At 36.8% G+C, this 19,945-nt stretch overlaps 1 protein-coding gene across 1 annotated transcript in view; it reads left to right on the top strand.

The window, feature by feature from the left end:
* Positions 1 to 19,945, top strand: part of PRIM2 (DNA primase subunit 2) — a 325,522-nt gene that overhangs the window by 293,439 nt on the left and 12,138 nt on the right. Inside the window, exon 13 of the mRNA XM_059178338.1 lies at positions 19,094 to 19,162. Coding sequence (XP_059034321.1) covers positions 19,094 to 19,162 — 69 coding nt within the window. The remainder of the gene's footprint in view (positions 1 to 19,093; positions 19,163 to 19,945) is intronic.

The following is a 19,945-nucleotide window of genomic DNA, read 5'->3' on the forward strand; positions in this document are numbered from 1 at the left end:
GCCAGAGATCACAAGTAAGCAGAAAGGCAGGAAGAGAGAGAGGAAGGGAAGCAGGTTCCCTGCCGAGCAGAGAGCCTGATGCGGGGCTCTATCCCAGGACCCTGGGACCATGACCTGAGCTGAAGGCAGAGGCTTTAACCCACTGAGCCACCGAGGCGCCCCTAATTTTTACTCTTTGATTTTTTTCTTATTTAATCTAGCTAAAGCTTTACCAATTTTATTGATCCTTCCAAAGAACCAACTTTTTAAAACAAATTTTTTTCTTTTGCATTTGTGTTCTCTATTTTGTTTATCTTCACTTTCATCTTTATTTCCTTCCTTCTCTTGGTTTTGGGCTTAGCCTGCTCATCTTTTTCTAGTTACTAAAGGTATCAAATTATGTTATTGATTGAAATCTTTCTTCTTTTTAAGTATGTGTGTATATATATATATATATATATATATATATATATATATATACACACACACACACACACACACACCTATTGCCATTTTCTTGATTGTTTCCTGGTGTTTTTTTATAGTTCTTTTTTGTTTCTTTTCTTACGTGTGTGTGTGAGAGATTTGATGAATTTCTTTACAGTTTTGTTTGGACTTTTTCTCTTTGTTTCTTATGTTTCGTAAGTTTTTGTTTGTGGTTACCAGGAGGTAACTCTTTGTTATATAGCAATGTATTCTAGATTGATGGTCACTTAAGTTGGAATATATTCTAAAATCACTATATTTTCCCTAACCCTCACCACGTTTTATGTATATAGATGTGTATAAGATATTTTACATCTTTTTATTTTGTGTATTTGTTAACTAATCATTGAAGATATAGTTGATTTTACTACTTTTGTCTTTTATTCTTCAAACCACCTTTATATATGGCTTTAGCTGCTGCAGTAATGTTGGTGGTCAGGATTGGACCCTAATGGGCCTGGCTGTGAGGTCTGTCTACAACTATTGCAGGTGTGCTTGTGTGTGATACTGAACATTCTCACCTTTTGGCAGTAGCCACTTTTTAGGGGTGTCACTTCCAGTTAAGGCTACCTACTTGGTAGGTAGCTTTCAGGTAGTAACCACTTTGAGGGACACACCGAGTGCTTTTCTTTTTTTATAAGGTTTTATTTATTTATTTACTTGAGAGAGGGAGAGAGAGAGAACACAAGATCTGGGTGAGGGGCACAGGGAGAAGCAGACTTCCTGCAGAGCAGGGAGCCCAATGCAGGGCTCAATCCTGGGACTCCAGGATCAAGACCTAAGCTGAAGGCAGACACTTAGCTGACTGAGCCACCCAGTACCCCAAGTGCTTTATGATAGTACCTTATTTCTGTTTTCTTCATAGCAACATCATTAGATGAACCTTCATTTTCTTTTTAAGATTTTATTTATTTATTTGACAGAGATCACAAGTAGGCAGAGAGGCAGGCGGAGAGAGGGGGGGAAGTAGGCTCCCCACCAAGCAGAGAGCCCGATGTGGGGCTCGATCCCAGGACCCTGAGATCATGACCTGAGCCGAAGGCAGAGGCCTAACCCACTGAGCCACCCAGGCGCCCCTGAACTTTCATTCTTACTTATTTTTTCTATGCAACATAAACTGCCTGAAAACAGTAACATGTCCATCTTGTTTATCTCTGTTTCTTGTAACAGTGTCTGGTAAAATAGTACAGAAGACAGTTTCAGGTTTTAAAATTGACATTTCATTTAAGTTTATGAGCTATTGTTTAAAAAAATTCAACTGTGTTGAATTTTAACATTCTTATTGTCTTTATTCAGTAGTTCACAAACTAGTTAGCATACAATCTAGGAAATAGAAATGAATTTCTTGATGCTATGCAAATGAAAGACTTATAGTCTAAAGGGAGTGGAACAAGGAAGTTTATAGCAGATCAAAAAAGTGGATTTATTATTGCGAGGTCACTTTCCTATAAAGGACAGCGGGAGTCTGTCAGGCAGATAAGGTGCCATTTAGGGGATTCCTGATCCCATTTCTGGGAGAGCTGAAAACTGATTAAGTTTCAATTTAGTTAGATGGGACTTAGCAAAAGTGACTTTGTTATGGTCCTGTTGTCTTAATAATAATTCACCCCTTTGATCAGACTAAGAGATGTGATCAAAATTGAAGGTACTACCACTACTCTCAGCTACTGCTCTGGAGTTCTCAGGGTTTTGTTTGTTTGTTTGTTGTCAGAATCTCTGTGTGTTATTCATCAGTCATGTTGTCTTTTCACTGAATCTCTTTATGGAAGAGTCATGATATTGGGTTCATATTCTTTACGTTGGTTATTATCCTCATCTTTTTCTGACATTCTACTCTAAAGGGGATCATTTGCTTGCTGGTTAGTGGTTCTGAGCATGCATTTAAAACTTTTGAGAGAACGATGTACACCAGCCATCAGAATCCAATAAGTCAAGGAAAACCCACAGTGAAGGAGTTACTTTGGTAAGCCATCTGGCTTGTTTAGCACTACTAATGTAGTGCGAATCTTAACTTCCCCAGAAGTGTCAGTCCATAAAGCAATTGGTCTTGGCTGTAACAGATACCTCCTTGCTCTGCTAAAAGATAATCAAGACCTATCCTATTATCAGGAACAACTTTGGCCAGAGAATCTGGGTGTTTTTGTTAGGCAACTACCGTTTTTGCAGCAGATTCTGTAGTACCTTTAAGAATCAAAAAGGGGTTCCTGATTATAGCCTTATCTGATCTTACTCAAAGAGAGTTCAGGAAAAGAATGGTCAGCAGCCGAGGAAAGGGGGAATGCAAAGAAACATCCTTGATCTGATGTCTTAGATGGAAGCAATCTACTTCAGTGTTGGCTAATTCTTTTCCTAGTCAATTTGATTTTTGCGGTCTAGCATTTTCACAGGACCAGATATGTGAGACCTTTTTCAGCTGTGAAATATGCAGCCAAGACTCAATACCTTGCAAAAGAACCTTGGTAGAGTACTTTCCTGGAATGTCACATTTTCCAAAGCATCAGAGTAAAACAATAACTGTCTGTAAATGATAAAAGACTTAAAAAGCCTATGGTTAAAGACTTGATGAGAGTTTATTTTACTGTAATTGACTGGGGAATTTGGTTATTTCTGTGATACATAGCATTTTAAGAAAATGGCTGGACTTATGACTGATAACATTATACCAGGACATATCAGATTTCTAGGAATTTTGTACAATTTCTAGAATACAGATAAATAACTTGCATCCATAGAAATATTACCTGATAGTTTTAACATCACTTCTTATTTGATAATGCTTTCCACATAATTGAACAAATCTAACCAAATTAGTTTAACATTTTACCAGGTGAGAAACAAATAAACCCTGTGATATTTATCAGGGGCCTTTTGGTAAGTCTTAGTTTCTTGGAGGTAAAAAAGACTAGTTAGAATTTGATTTTGGTCAAAAGGTTTGAACATCTGACTAAATATGATAGTTACCTATTTAAACAAAATAATAATAATAGAAGATGTAAAAGACATATACAGAAGGTTACATAGTTGTGAACAAAACTTAGCTCTTTTTTTTTTTTTTTTTTTTTTATTTATTTTAGAGAGAGAGTATGTGTGTGACCAGGGGGAGGGCCAGAGGGAAAGCAAGAGAGAGAATCCTCCAAGAGACATCCTGCTAAACAGGGAGCCCAATACAGGGCTCAATCCCAAGACCATGAAATCATGACCTGAGCTGAAACCAAGAACTAGCAGCTCAACCAACTGAGCCTCCCAGGTGCCCCTAAAACTTAGCTCCCTTAATATTGAGAATATTGAGTTTCTGTTTTCTTTCCTCCTCCTCCTCCTCCTCCTTCTTCTTCTTCTTCTTTTTTTTTTTTTTTTAAGATTTTGTATTTATTCATTTGACAGGACAGCACAAACAAGGGGAACAGCAGGCAGGAGGAGAGGGAGAAGCAGACTCCCTGCTGATCAGGGAGCCCGATGTAGGACTTGATCTGGGACCCTGGGATCATGATCTGATTTAAAGGCAGACACTTAACTGACTGAGCCACCCAGGTCCCCTGAGAATTTTGTGTTTTCTTAAGTAATCAGAGGCCTAATAAAGACAACATGAAGCACAGTAAATTGTTTTGTTTTGTTAAGACACAGAATCTTTGCTATCCATTCAAATTACCTAAAAGGTAAAGAAACTCTCACAGTCTTTTATCAAAAGAAGATCAAAAGTCCAAGAAAACTTTGTTCTTTTAGTTGAAAGAAAACCATATTCTAATTGTATACCAATGTGCTTTTGGTATTAAAACTCATTTTAAGAATTAAATCAATTCTATTTATAACCAGCTTGACCACACAGAAAATTTATTTCCTCCATATTATTTTACACAAATTTTTGATCACTTTTTTTATCTTAATTCATATTGTATCATATATTATAGTTATTTTGGAACAACCAGTTTACGTTCCTTGCCTCTTTTTAATACACAGTTGTTTCCTTTCACCCCTATTATTTCTAAGTAGTTTTAATTACATATATTGGTAGAATTCTTAACTGTACGAATCCTTAATTCTTAGTGAAAACTAATAGATAAGCAATTGTAGACCGTCTTTTTACTCTCTTTGTCATTAATTTTTGACATTTTAATAATTATGTATCTTGATGTTCGTCTTGCTTGGGGCTTTCTGTGCTCCTGGACCTGGATATTTGTTTCCTTCTCCAGGTTAGGGAAGTTTTCAGCTGTTATTTCTTCAAATAAATATTCTGTTCCTTTTTTTCTCTTCTATTTTGGACCTCTATATGGACCTCTATATGAATGTTAGTGCCGTTGTCCTGGAGTCCCTGAAATTATCCTTATTTTTTTTTAAAGATTTTATTTATTTATTTGACAGAGATCACAAGTAGGCAGAGAGAGAGAGAGAGAGAGAGACAAGGAAGCAGGCTCCCGGCCGAGCAGAGAGCCCGATGTGAGACTCCATCCCAGGACCCTGAGATCATGACCTGAGCTGAAGGCAGAGGCTTAACCCACTGAGCCACCCAGGCGACCCTATTCTTATTTTTTTTTTTTTAATATTTTATCATTTTGCTGTTCAGCTTGGGTGATTTCTACTACCCTTTTTAAGGTTGCTGATCTGTTCTGCATCCTGAAATCTTCCGTTGAATCACTCTGCTCTGCTTTTCATTTCAGTTACTCTATTCTTCAGCTCTGATTTTCTTTTCTTTCTTTGCTGAAGCTGTCACTTTGTTCATCCATTATTGGCTTCAGTGAGCATCTTTACCACTGTTACTTTGCACTCTTTATCAGGTGGATTGCTTATCTCCCTTTTTTATGTTCTTTTTTAAGGTTTTATCTTGTTTTGTTTGGAACCTATTCTTCTGTCTCCTCATTTTGCCTGATTCTCTGACTGTGTTTGTAGGTATTAGGTAGATGAGCTTCATCTCCCATTCCTGAAGGCATAGTCTTATGTAGAAGGTGTCCTTTGGGACCCATAAGCACAGTCAGCCCAGTCACCAGAAGCATGCACATCAGGTATATGCACTGCATGGGCTGCAGGCACATGATGGGTGTGGCTGCCACCTGTGGCAGGAACTGCTTCCAGGCTGACACTACCCCCTGGCTGTGATGGGCTGGAAGCTACTATATTGGTGCATCTGTTAGGGTGGGCAGGCTGGCTGGGGAGGTTTACAGAGTAACACTGGGGCTGGGTCAGCAGGGCTGGCAGCATTGATCAGAGTACCAGAAACGGTACTCAGCACTTGCAATCCCAGATAAAGCTTCTATAGATTTCTTCACTTCTGACACATGTCCGAAATTAGTCAGTAAATCTTCACATATGCCAAAGTGCTTTTTGGATGGCTGCCTCTATGCTGGGTTGTGGGGTTAGTGAATTTGTGTGCACACTTTTATTTTCCTATACCCCCCTGATTCTTCCAGAGTTAAGTCCCTCTGATTTTCAAAACCTGAAGTTAAGGGGGTTTATTGTTCCAGTGCCGGTCCCCAGGGCTGGATTGACTAGTGTGGGGCTTTGAACCCCTCACTCCTCAGGGACCTCCACATTTGTGGCGTCTGTCCCACTTGTGTGTTGTTGCACCAAGTGTGTAGGTCCTGACGAGACTGCACCTCTGCCTCCCCTAACCATCTTAATGAGGCTTTTTCTTATATCTTCAGTTGTGGAAGAACTGTTGTGCTATTCATCAGGTTGTTTTCAGAGAGAGAGTTAGTTGTTGTAGATGTAGTTGCAGTTTTGGTGTGTTTGTGGGTTGAGGTGAGCTCAGTATCTTCCTGCTCCACCATCTTGATCCAAGAATCTCTTGTGATGACTGTTGAACACTTGAAGTGTGGCTAGTCCAAATTGAGATATGCTGAAGGCAGTAGTGTATTGGTAAACCAGCTCTTGGGGCAGGCGGGAAGCCTTGATTTATGTCATTTGCTGATTTCTCTTAATGTAAGTACTCCTGCTGTGGCCAATTTTAAACTACTAAAGTGCTTTAAAACCCTGACTTGCTGTGTGATAATGCACAATCAATTCCTAGAAGCCAATTTGAGTCAGCCCCAGTACATTGCTTGTAAGTGTAAAACATGTACCAGGTTTCAAAAATTTAAGTGAAAAAAGAGCACAGTAAAATATGTCAGTAATGTTTTTATATTGATTACATGTTGAAATGAAAATAATATTGATTTAAATAAGTTGTCAAAGTAAATTTCATTTGTTTCTTTTTACCTTTTTAATTGTAGCTAGAAAGTTTAAAGTAACAGATGTCATTCATTATATTTCTGTTGGAGAACACTGCTCCAAATAGTTACATAGAACTATTGAGCACTTGGAACTATTAAATATTAGAGTGATTAGGTTCTGTTTCCACATCATATTTTATATTTGTTTCTGCAGTTGTTTTCAACCTATTACAACTAGTATTTACTTTTACATATTGACCCATAAATTAGTTTAGATAAGGGTACTTATTTTTCAAGTTTTTTAATTGAAATGATGCATTATTTACAAATATACTTCGTATTAATATTTTTGAAACTTTTTTCTCATTTTATTTTTTGGGTTTGTTTTTTTTTTTTTAAGAGAGGAAAGAAGTTGTGTTTTAGGAGTTTTCCTCAGCATAACCAATAATAATTATTTTAAAAGCAAATCTTATTGGTGCTTTCAAAAAACTTAGTAGTGATATCAAAATAATGAAATATGTAAAAATGTATGCTTTTTCGGTTTTTGAGAGGTTGGTTAATCTTTCTTTTTCCTAGTACAAGAGTTCTCAAGAAGTTAGTGACCATATTAAATCTAAAACTGTCAAATGTCTTTTAATGAAGAAATCTTTCAAAATGGACAGTTTAAGAGACAGAACTAACATTATGTCAAAAAGATTTTATGGCAAAGATAAACCTCAATGACTGCTTACTCAGTGTTCACATAAATCTGAAGTCCCTAAAACTCCTGTGATTTTCTTAGGTAAGGAGTACTTGTCAGTAGGTAGTATTTACTCTATCCATTACTTTACGAACAGTAACTACTCTTAAGAGCAGCTTTTCTGTGTATTTCATCTCTAGGAACATCTCTGCTGATTTATGAGAACAGGACTTAGATTGTTGCACTTAGCTTTTGCTTTTCTTGTAGTTGAAAATGCATATATTGTTCTTGGTAAATCTTACAACTGCATTACGGAAAAGTTTGGAAGTTGAATATTAGAGTTTGTGTCTGAAGAATGGTTATATTTTTGGCTTTATAAAAATCACTGAATATCCAAATATATTTCTCTTTATATCCTTCCTTTTTTTGTAGATTGAAAATAAATGGTCATTTGAAGATTACTTTCATTCAAGGCATTTCAAAGAAAAAACTCTTTGAAAGTCAAATAACATTTGCCATTGTTAACCAAACCTACTGAGGTTTACTTTCACTAAAATTGTGTTAAAATATAAAACATAGTTTTCTTAAAAAGAAATTTGTTTATAATTTTCTCTTTCTGTAATTATTTTGTTGGTTCATTACATGAGCATTTATATCTACAGAGGTATTTTATATTCTCCCAGAGCCTTCACAACCCTTTTCTTAAAGGGAGCAAACTTAAAGTATGCGAAATATTAAATAACTAACCTTACTTCATACAGCAAGTATTGCAGATTCTTAGTCTTCTTAGCTTTAAGCCATTTCAGAGTGCTGGGTATTGTTTCCTATCAGTGTACAATGTACTTCATGTTGGTTTCTGTTTCTGAACTTATTTATATATAAATGTATATACACACATATGTATATATATTATTTGTAAGTTCTTGCATATATGTAAATTTATATGTATTTCTCTATTAACCCTCTAGTCCTTGGAAAAGTGAAAGAACTAGAGGAAAGGACTAGAAAATCTTCAAGTGACAGATTTTATTTTCTGTTTCAATAGCTGATACAATATGTTTCTTTTTGTAAGTAAGATATTTGAAAATAACTACTAAATTAGTACAGATATTTTCATAGTTTCCATAAAGATCATAGGACATAGAGATTCTGAACTGGCTTGCAGTTATATTAGGCAAAAAAATAGAATACTTAAAGCACAGTTTTAATTAGTAAGTAAATCATGGGATTGATGGTTAGCAAGACTTTTCTGTCTGTTAAGCAGGCTTTACCTATGTGTTCTTACTTCTCCCTTCTTCCCGTTCCTCATTCTTCTCTTTTCCTTCCCTTATTCCAAGCTCACTTAGTTGTTGATGTTAACCCTTAAAGCTTAAATCCTTTAATCTAAATGTTGGTTTTAAATTGCACTAAGGAATTCAATATTTTGGGTGGCATTTTAAGTTGCTTCTCGAGAATGCTTTTTTACGTACCTATTATTAATGATTCAAACCTTTATTCAAATATAGTAAGTTAAAAGACAATGAAAAATTTTCAATATTATCATTTCTATATTGTGGGGAAAGACATGATAGGAGGTAATGTAATATGATTATCAAATTTGAGTGTCATACACCTTACAGAAATCCTCACTTCTATTTAGTAGTTGGCTGATTTGTGAGACTATTTCAGGATTTATGAATTGTGGCATAGTACATTTTCCAACTGAGGAGGCTCACATTTTAATGAGATTCTCTAAGGCTTTTCAAAGATCTAAAAAAAAAAAAAAAAGCTATCAGTATTCTTTTTTCTAATGTGTTTGCATATATACATGAAGAGATTTAGAGAGTTGTTAAGTAAAATAACTAGAACAATATCTGATACATAGTAGCTTATTGTCATTATCATTATTCACGTTTTTATCCCCCATTCCTCTCCCTGCAAAAACTAACTACTATGTCATAGATTTGGTTCACTGTGGTGATTTGTGTGCAAGACATTCATTGGGGAGTGATCTCAGGATCAGTATCTGTCAGGGAGTTAAGAAGGCAAGATTGGCTGCTCCCACGTTGGGGGCATAGATATTTAAAATTGTTAAATCTTCTTGTTGGACAGACCCTTTGAGTATGATATAGTGCATCAGGGAAATACAAATCAAAACCACAATGAGATATCACCTCACACCAGTCAGAATGGCTAAAATCAACAAGTCAGGAAATGACAGATGCTGGCGAGGATGCGGAGAAAGGGGAACCCTCCTACACTGTTGGTGGGAATGCAAGCTGGTGCAGCCACTCTGGAAAACAGCATGGAGGTTCCTCAAAATGTTGAAAATAGAACTGCCCTATGACCCAGCAATTGCACTATTGGGTATTTACCCTAAAGATACAAATGTAGTGATCCAAAGGGACACATGCACCCGAATGTTTATAGCAGCAATGTCCACAATAGCCAAACTATGGAAAGAACCTAGATGTCCATCAACAGATGAATGGATCAAGAAGATGTGGTATATATACACAATGGAATACTATGCAGCCATCAAAAGAAATGAAATCTTGCCATTTGCAACAACGTGGATGGAACTAGAGCGTATCATGCTTAGCGAAATAAGTCAAGCAGAGAAAGACAACTATCATATGATCTCCCTGATATGAGGAAGTGGTGATGCAACATGGAGGCTTAAGTGGGTAGAAGAATAAATGAAACAAGATGGGATTGGGAGGGAGACAAACCATAAGTGACTCTTAATCTCACAAAACAAACTGAGGGTTGCCGGGGGGAGGGGGTTGGGGAGAAGGGGGTGGGATTATGGACATTGGGGAGGGTATGTGATTTGGTGAGTGCTGTGAAGTGTGTAAACCTGGTGATTCACAGACCTGGGGATAAAAATATATGTATATAAAAAATATATGTTTATAAAAAATAAAAAATTAAAAAAAAAAAAAAAAGAAGGCAAGATTGGACAAAAGGAGAAGTTGGTCTGTAGCTGATCCCTCAGGGAGCTCGGAAGTTGGGATGACCCTGCAGAATTGTCCCTAATTGGAGCAAGGGCTTGTAAGCCTTTATACCACTGCATCAGCCAGCCATTGGGTCAGGCTGCTGTCCAGAAGGGAATGGCATCTTGAGCAAAATGGCTTTCTTCAGCTGAGAAGGACTTGTGCTGCAGGCTTTCATGTCGTCAGCTCTTCCTGCCCTGGAGAAATCTGTGTCCTTGTTCTGAGGAGACAGTATACCATTGAGTCTACTATACAGTTTCCAGGGAATGTGGATGGATCTAGATGTTTAAGCCAGAAATCAGGAAAATATTCAAGATTCCTTCCTGGTTTTGAGTGTTCTTAAATCTATTCTTTCTATCTTTTCCTTTTCTTGCATTACCTAGGATGTCAGTTCACTTAAATTCCTAATTTTCAGTTCCTCTTCCCCCACAAGTCCTTCACACTATACCAAAATAATCTTTCTAATATAGTTTAATTTCTGCTCATCCTCAAACACCTTGCAGTGAAATTTCTGTGCTTCCTTTGCATGTTATTCCCTGTGTCTGGGTTGTCTTACCCCTTTCTTTATCTTGATCATTCTTTCTCATTTATTATAATTTCACTTGGTTGGGTAGTCCCCTGGAAGCTTGAGCATTTTTCTTCCCTTTCCCCTCTGTAACATCGTGTTTGTTTTCTTGTCTTTCCTTCCCTCTAGACTCATTGTGGTTTTATCCTTCCTGAAGTCAGAAATGCTGTCTTTCAGAAACCAGCCCCTGACCACAGTGCCTTAGATCATTATAGAAGCTTAATGAATGTGGGCTGAATGATGAGCAAATGAATGAATGACTCGATGAGTTCATGGTGTGAAAGCTTCTCTGAGTGGTGTTAGCAGAGGCTACTCTGTTTGCATGTGTTAGTGTTTGCCTGCATGTGTAGGACTATATATAGCAATGGCAGATTTCTACATTTGGACTCAAGTTAATGTGATAGATTATTTTCATTCTCTTTTCCAAAGAGTCTTCAGATATGACTGGAGAAACCTCTCAAGCTCTATTAATACCTTGTGGAAGAACTAAATTAGTAGTTTTTTTTTTCCCTATGGTACCAAACCCCACCCTCCACCCCCCAAAGAAAGGAACAAAAGGAAGGAAGAAAAGAAAAAATAAAAGGCAACTAATTGAAAAGGTTCTGTAAAAGTCACTAAGACTGATTTAAATAAAAGTATAAGGTTTTATAGGCAAGATAAACACGACACCAGGTGAGGTAGGTGCAAGGCAAGATTTATTAAAGGTGCCCTCAGGCGAAGTTCCAAGACTCCAGAGAGGAGAGGAGAGGAGAGTCAGGGAAGTCGCACTGGGAGAGGTTGAGTGGGTCTTTTATCTGCGTTAAGACAGGGAATAGGTTCATAGCCATATAAGGTATGGTATTCGGGGATTGGAGGGTTGGGGGGATCTTGATGTTCCGGTTTCTTGCATAGGTTTCGGGTTACTTGTGGAGACATGACCTGGGCATACATCCTTATGGTGGGAGAGTCAAGGGTTAGGAAGTGGGGGGACCTGAAGATGGCAGCCTGGAGGTCATTTCTATTGTTTTTCCTGCATTCCCGGAGCTGCTGACCCAACAGTAAGTTGCTTTGGTGAGGAAAGACATTTTATTATCCTATAAACATTTACTGAGCACTTGACATGTCACTGAGTTTCCAGTATGTTCAAATCTGGAAATAGAATGATTTAAGAAACTGTTATAGACTTTTAGTCTAGTGGAGGCAAAAAGTATAATTCACTGTAATAAAGTGTGATAAGTGCTTTAATAAAAATACATTTAAAGTGCTAGCTGTAGACTCAGAGGGCCAAGAACTGCTGAGGGAGAGGCGTGACCTCAGGGAATGCTTCCTGTAGAAAGTGATCTTTGAATTGTGTTTGAGAGTTGAGGTGGCATTTCCCCAGTGGAGGGAAGCAAGGCTTATGAGGCAAAGGGAATGACATTCATTTGACAATAACAAATAACAAGGTGAGGACTTTATTCCAGTTACTATTCAAGGCACAAGTCCTCTGCCTTTATGGAACAGATATTCTAGCCAGAGACAGTGAACAAATGAGGTGTGGTCAGAGGAAACTAAACAAGACAAGGAACTCTAGGATAAGACTTAGGAGAAGTATGTGTGGAAAGGTTGTTGGGTGTGTTCTGAGGAACCCTAATCCTAGGAGAGGTATGAGAACAGGTCCTGGAGACAGATTAATTTGAGAAATGCCACACTGATAAGCCCTGCTTTAAAGAAACTTAGATAATCCTAGATTAAATCAAACTAAAAAATGGATTAGATGAGAAAAACTTCTGAGTTAGTAGGATTTTGTGAGCTAAAATTCCAAAGAATACACTGTGGGAGAACCTGAACTAAAATGTAAGAACCCCAGTGGCCAGGCAGGGCAGAAGAGGGGCCCAGTGAGGGCAACTAGGGGCCTAATGTACAAGGCATTTCGGACCATGTGAGCCATTTTCAGCTGGGAGCTGGCCATGCCAGGATTAGATTTTATTTTAGAGAAGTTCCTATGGTGGCAGTTTGGAAACTGTCTTTTTTGGAAGAGTGAAGAAAAGATAAGTCAAGAAGCTTTGCAATAAAACAGAGAATGATTAGGGCCTGAACAATGAGGAGGAAAAATTATGTTTTTAGAGACATTTGGAGGTAGAATTGATTCAGTCAGATAACTGTGTTGATAGAAAATGAAGAGAGTCAGAAAAATTCTTGGCGTGTAGTGTTTTAAACGAATGAAAGTACATCTTCAAGAGAGGGAAACTTGCCCCTGATCTGCCAGTAACTGAAGGTCACAGCAAAGTTGTAAGGTGGCGGCTAGCTAAGCTATGCTGAGTGTGTGAGAAACAGGAGCAAAGTAATATGTTCAAAAGTGTTCCAGACTCTGCCTCTCTGCCATGTTTTCTCTTTCACCTTTGAAATAAAGGACGGTTAGAAATGAAGTGGAAAAATACCAGCCTGCTGACTGTTGAAAGGTTGAGCTTTTTAGGAAGAAACAAGGTCTGTATCACTTTTAAATAAAACAGAATATGACCTTGAATTAGAGACAGATTAAGTGCATATCTAATTGGTGAGTGCAGCACACCTAGCCGTACAGCTCTCCGAAGCCAAGGACAGGCAGGTGGCTGCGTTCTGCTGCCAGAGAATCATCTGGACCTCGTTGGCAGGCACTGAGCAAAAAGGCACAGAGGAAGCTGCAGATGGCAGGGTATAGTGGAAAACATTAGGAAGAGAGAAGGAAGTGAAACACAAAGTTCTAAAATGTCATCTATATTTCTGTCTAATATGTGTGTGTGAGTATAGATTTCCCATCAGTATTTTGTATATCATAGTTGTCAACTTGCTATGATCTATTACCAATCAAATAAAAATATCAGCTAATTTGTTCCTTCTTCCTCTACTGCAGGGGTATCTTGGTTAACCAGTTTAAAATTCAAAACTGAAATAGTTATTTGCCTTGAAGATGAAGTAGTAGATAAAGTGTAATTAATGCTTTTACCTAACTTAGTAAATACAGATATGATGTTTTCTTGTAAAGATGACAAAGTATATTGCTTTAAAAAAAAAAAAGATCTAATATTCTTCATGATGGACTTTAGTTAGCCCATAAAAAATAATTCAAATATAGAGAGAGCAAAATAAAGAATATTAGTTACCAAAATATAATAATTTGATATCACTACTCCTCTTAAGTTTTTCTTAGCTTTTTGATTACTGATGAATTATAGTAGAACAATAAATGGATTGTTACGTTTGACGTTTTGTACTTCAGTCTGGAAATAGTGGCATTAAAAATTTAAAAAATTCAAATTGCTGTTTGAGCAGCAGTCTTATATCTTCATAGTAATTTTTCTTTAAGTAATTTTGTATTTTCAAATAAGCCTTAATTTATATGATTATTCAAATTGCTTGGTTATATTTTTCTGAAGCAGAATTAGAAAGACTTCTAACCTAGGCATCAGAAAGAATGGACACTTACTTTGGTTCATATCAGAGGAAATTGGGGTCTGCTCTGGTCTTCCAGACTGGAATATGAAACCCTTTTTGAGAGCTGTGGATTACACTTTGATATTTACAGACCACGTAACTAGTAAGCTGTGGACTCCATTTCATTTAACTTCACCCCTCTGGCTTTCTACACTTTCCTTCTACCTGGCCCTTTCCTTTTCCTGTTTGTTTCTTTTTGTCTTCTTACATTTCTCCCTCTTGATGAGTTTCCTTCCCCTGTTTTACTTCTGACTTTCTCTCTGGCCAGTCCCTGCCTGCTCAACTCCAGCCTTGGGAAGCCATCCCTTTAGGAAGAGCAAAGGCCAATGTAGAAGGATGGAGGCTTGACCCTTCAGATGCTATCTGGCAAGACGAATGCTGCCAAAAAGTAGTGTTGCCTAACTACATATTCATTTTGACTTCCCTACAGAATTTTATTTTCTTTAAAAAATTTTAATGTCAGGGCATCTAGGTGGCTCAGTCAGTTGAGCATCCAACTCTTGATTTTGACTCAGGTCATGACCTCAGGGTCATGAGATCCAGCCCTGCGTTGGGCTCTGTGTTCAGTGTGGAGTCTGCTTGTCCCTTCCCTCTGCTCCCCGCACCCAGCTCTCTCTCTCTCTCTTTTTCTCTTTACTTTCTTTTACTTCTCTCTCTCAAATAAGTAAAATCTTTAAAAATTTGTTAATGTCACATTAAATAAGATTCCAACACAAAAAATATATAAACAAGCACCTCATGAACTAACTCCCCATTTTTAATAAGCAAACAAGAGCAAGTTTAGGTAGATAAGTTCAGAATTTGACATATTACAAAATACTATCACAGCTACTATTCATTCTTGAAAACAGCAAAGAAAAATTTTGGTTTCAAAGAAAAGCACACCACTTTTGAATAAACCCTTAATCTTTCTCAGGTTTCCAGTTGTCTGGCTACAAGTCAAGCATATATGTCCACTGGCCTTGGGCATGTGCTCTTCTGTTAAAACTTTCTTAACAAAGATAACTTGAATTATGACTACACACAAAATTTAAATTCTAAATGAACCCAACCGTTGCTAAGAAACCTGAGTTTCACAGAATAAGGATGGGTTAGTAGCAGAGTCATCTTGTGTATGAACCCTCACGGCTTAACTGTCTCTGTTCAGTCTTAGTGACTTAGCAGGGAGCACTTTCACCATCTGTCCATTAACACACAAATGGTCCATCCACCTTTGGAAAAGTAGAGTCTTTTCGAGGTTATAAAAAACATATTGTGAGAATTTAGCTCCTGATCCCTAATTCTTTTCTACCTCAGGTACCTTTCTTGGATTTTGGTGTTTCTTTGCCAAGTTTCTATTTTTCCTCTATTTCACAAACTTTGGTGCATTGCTGATACCTCAATTCTCTTTTCTCTTGATTTTTAGCTTTGTATTTTCCTGCCTGGGAGTTATCCAGCCCATCGACAAATGATACCAGCACCATCCTCAACATACCTAAGACTATCTTAGTATAGCATTTGCTCATGAGGATAATATCAGAAAAACTTAAGAAAACTAGGTGCAGAAAAAGTCCCAAGTTGCACTTCATGTGTACATGGTAGAATATCAGAATCACTTGCTGAGTATTTTGAAATCCTCAGAGCAGGTGTGCATCTAAGGGGCTGCTGACACTGAGGGACTTCAGGTGTCCTACTCACAGGCTATTGCATAAGAAGCATCAGTTTGTTACTCATTCTGTTTAATGACTATTCAGTGTATTTTTTACATTCTACACTTATTTTACATGATAGTTTGTTGTTTACATACTGCATTTTACTGAGGTTTTAAGCTATTTAGTTTTATTTAAGAAATCAGTTGGAGAGGGTGGGGGTTGAGTGACAGGTAATGAATTACTCTAAAACATCAGGGAATAGGTTCCTGTTAAGCATTTTTGTGTAGAACAGCTGTTTTTCAAAAACAGTTACAGCCAATAAGTGGGCAGTATGACCATTTCTAACCACTACTCTTATCACCCTGGCCTAAGCCAGCATCATCTGTTGACTGGATTCTTGTAAAAAAAAACTCCCTGTTTGTATCCCTACTCCCTCTAGTTTGTTCCCAGCATAGCGGGGGCAGAATAATCCTGTTATGTTAGCAATGTTAGGTCATGTCCCATTTTAGCACCCCATTTTACTCAGCGAAAAAGCCAGACTTCATTCACTGTTCCACAAGATCTTTCTCTTTCTTCTTTTTTTTTCTCTTCTTGTATCTCTGTAATCTAGATCATAATAATGTGAAATTCATCTTATTAGTTATTGGATTTTTGAGTTATGGTCCATATATTCCTCTTAAGGAAAAAAAATCATAAATTGCATAGGATTTTTAAATTCTTCTCACAGTAAATGGCACTCGCTAGATAAACATCCCTATTTAAGAGGATATATTTCTTTATCTCTGAAATGAGGGTAATACCCGTCAATTAATACCTAATTTCCTCAAAACAATCTTTCCCTTGGATTTTTCTCATTCATTTATTGTCTCCACATCTCTGTTACTTGGTTTTCTTCTTCCTTCCCTTTTTTCTTCCCTTCCTTCCTTTCCTTAGGCCTAAATCTGTCTTCGAGTAGCTTTTCCAGCCAATGAAAAGCACTCTGTTATCTTATTTTTTTCCCCATTATTCCATTACATATGTGTAGAAACTTTCATTTACCTCAAGTATGCTGTAACATAATCAGGAATGTTATGTAAGGATAGATGATGGTTGAATGATTTATTTATGGATTTGCAAGAAATTTCTAAATAAAAACTCATCCTAGAAAGATAAAGCAAAAAGGAAAAGGAAAATGAACTGATTTTGGTTAAGGAGGAGCCTTCCCTGGGAGTAGAGCAGAGGGGTATTGATCTGTGATTAATCTAAATTTAATTTTGATGGAACCTAAAATTTCAAAATACATAAGCTTTTCTTACATTCTGTGGCCTATATGTCAGTTTTCCTTGATAACTTTTTATAAATGTATATGTCACCCAACTAGGTATTTTTATTTTTAAATATTTATTTAAGTAGGCTCCGTGCCCAACATGGGGCTTGAACTCATGACCCTGAGATCAAGAGTGGCATGCTCTACTGACTGAGCCAGCCAGTCAACCCCCAATTAGATATTTTTAATACATTACTCATAAGTATTGACTTTATGCTGTGTTTCCCAAACATGTATATTATAATGTATGTATATAATGTTACCTATTTACTTTGCAAGGAACATATTTAAATATGTGTATAAATTCATATGTATTTAAATATATATCTCTCAAGAATATGTGTATGCATAGAATATGATGTTGGATTTATTTTGTTTTTAAATATTTTGTTTTTAAATAAGAGCTTTATTATGTACCACACAATTGAGCTTTTTTTTTAATTCTGTGAATTCATTTTATCTTCAGGTCATTTATGGTAACATTTAAACCACTAAAGGTTGAAGTCTTTGCCTCTCCAAAATTGAAATTCACAGATATTCTTTCATGGTATCATTGATGTTTGCGAATAATCACTTGCAAGTTTTATCTTAACACAATTTTAATATCAATGTGTAGAATTACTTTGAAAACTTTGTGGCTTTCTTCATTTTTAAAAGTTTATAGCTCTTCATTTTAAAGGGGTTTAATTTTCATTTCTGCTCTAATAATTCAAGAAAAACAAACAAGTCAAATAGGCAGGATCCTGGATACTGGTGATTGGTTGGCATTTACATAGATCTTTCATATAGGATTTAATAAAAGGAGACCTGAAGTTCAGAAATGTAATCTATAAGACAGTCAGAGAAAAACAGTTCTTTTAAGCACATTCTTTGAGGATTGTATGATGCCTACCCCATAACTGTAGTAATTTTGTATATCGGTCAAAACATGTCAGCTATATTCAATAATGGGGATAGCAGGAATTTGAGGCTTCATGTACATTTCTTGTTGTCACAGGAAGGTCAGCCCTTTGAAAGGGGATAGAAATGAATATTTCTCTGAAATTCTATTTCCCTTCATTTTAGGCTATCTCTTAATTCCAGCATTTTACTGTGTTTGATAAACAGGCCCAATATACATTTTATTTATTTGGTGGGGTAGGAGGGTGATGAAACTTTACGAATTTCACTGGCATTGCACTTGGCTGATAAGAATGGGAATTTGTCCCGCTCCAAAGAGATTACATGAAGTAGAATTGGAAAACAAATTGTATTTACAAAAGATAGGATGATGTTCCTAATAGGTGTTCAGAATAGACTATTCACTCTCATATTCTGCTGAGCTTTACTAGAAATAACTTCATTTCAAAAAAAGAACAAATCTGATTGAAGGTAAAAGCCTTCCCTCTCCAAAGATACTTTCCAAAGGGCTTACATTAAATTTTCCTGATGGGTATACAGCTGTATTTTAGGTTGTATCTGTATAAACTGGTAATGTGGAAAATAAAAATCTAAATAGTATACTTGATTGCTTCATGCACCAATCATTTAGATTACTAAATTTATATCTATAATTTTGGAAGGGATGTTGCAGTATGATGTTCTGACAATAACTGTCAAAGTCATATTACTGGGATCTATTTTCATCTTGTTGTCAAGGTAAAGTTATTGAAATTCACAGTTGGTAGGTCAGAAAGATCACTGACTATCTCTTGTCATCTGTGGCTTAATGCTGACCTAAACAGCGACTGTGTAATGTCAGAATTATCACAGTGTCTGGGCTGCAGAAGTACAACATGCCCCGTGATTGAATGCACTTCCTGTCTGGAATATAGATTATGAAAACACCCACAACCACAAACTAGAGTGGTTTAGAGACTTCGTTTTTAATTTTGCTTTCTCTTTTTCCCATGCATTTTAGATCTTGGATTTAGTAAAAGGGACACATTACCAAGTGGCCTGTCAGAAGTACTTCGAGATGATACATAACGTAAGTCCATTTTTAAACTTTATGTCCTAATTCTTTTTTGTTGTTGTTGTTGTTTGTTTTTATTTGTTTTTGTTACTCCATGTTTCATTCAGGGATTTTAGTTGTAGCATAGAAACCACTCCAGCTATTTTCACCAGCAAGGGATTTATTACATGGTATTAGGTGGCTTATAAAATTTATAGATGGACCAGAGAATTAAAAACTAGGATATTCCAGAATCAGAAACATTGTAACCAGGAGAAGCTACTCAGCAAGAAAACCTTTACTGCAGCTGCCACCCACCACTTCACATCTAAGGATGAGACCAAGGGTCAGTAAACTTTCTCAGGAAAGTGCCAGATTGTAAAAATTGTAGAGTTTATTGTCCATATGGTCTCTGTCAAAACTGCTCATCTCTGCTGTTGTAGTCAAAAGCAGCCATAGACAATATATAAATGAAAGAGCATCTCTGTGTTCCAGTAGAACTTTATTTACAAAAACAGATCAGAGATCAGATTGAGGCCTAATTAGCAACTCTTGGAATAGATCTAGAATAGTTGCCCCAGGTGCCTAGAAAAACCAGAGGCTTTTGCCATCTTTCTTATAGAAAATCTGATTGTTTTACTTGTGACTGCCCCCTGCATATTCATTTTGCTTCCCAAATCTCCTGTTTACCTGAACGGCAGAACATTGGTTGCATGTAGGACTCCTAACTGCAAGGGAATCAGGGAAATGTATTTGGTTTTCCTCTTGTGAGCCTCTTTTGACGTGCTTCTGTAGTATAGCTGCACCTTGGAGATGTTA

Source organism: Mustela lutreola, chromosome 6 (genome assembly GCF_030435805.1).
Source record: "Mustela lutreola isolate mMusLut2 chromosome 6, mMusLut2.pri, whole genome shotgun sequence".
Lineage (NCBI taxonomy): Eukaryota > Metazoa > Chordata > Mammalia > Carnivora > Mustelidae > Mustela > Mustela lutreola.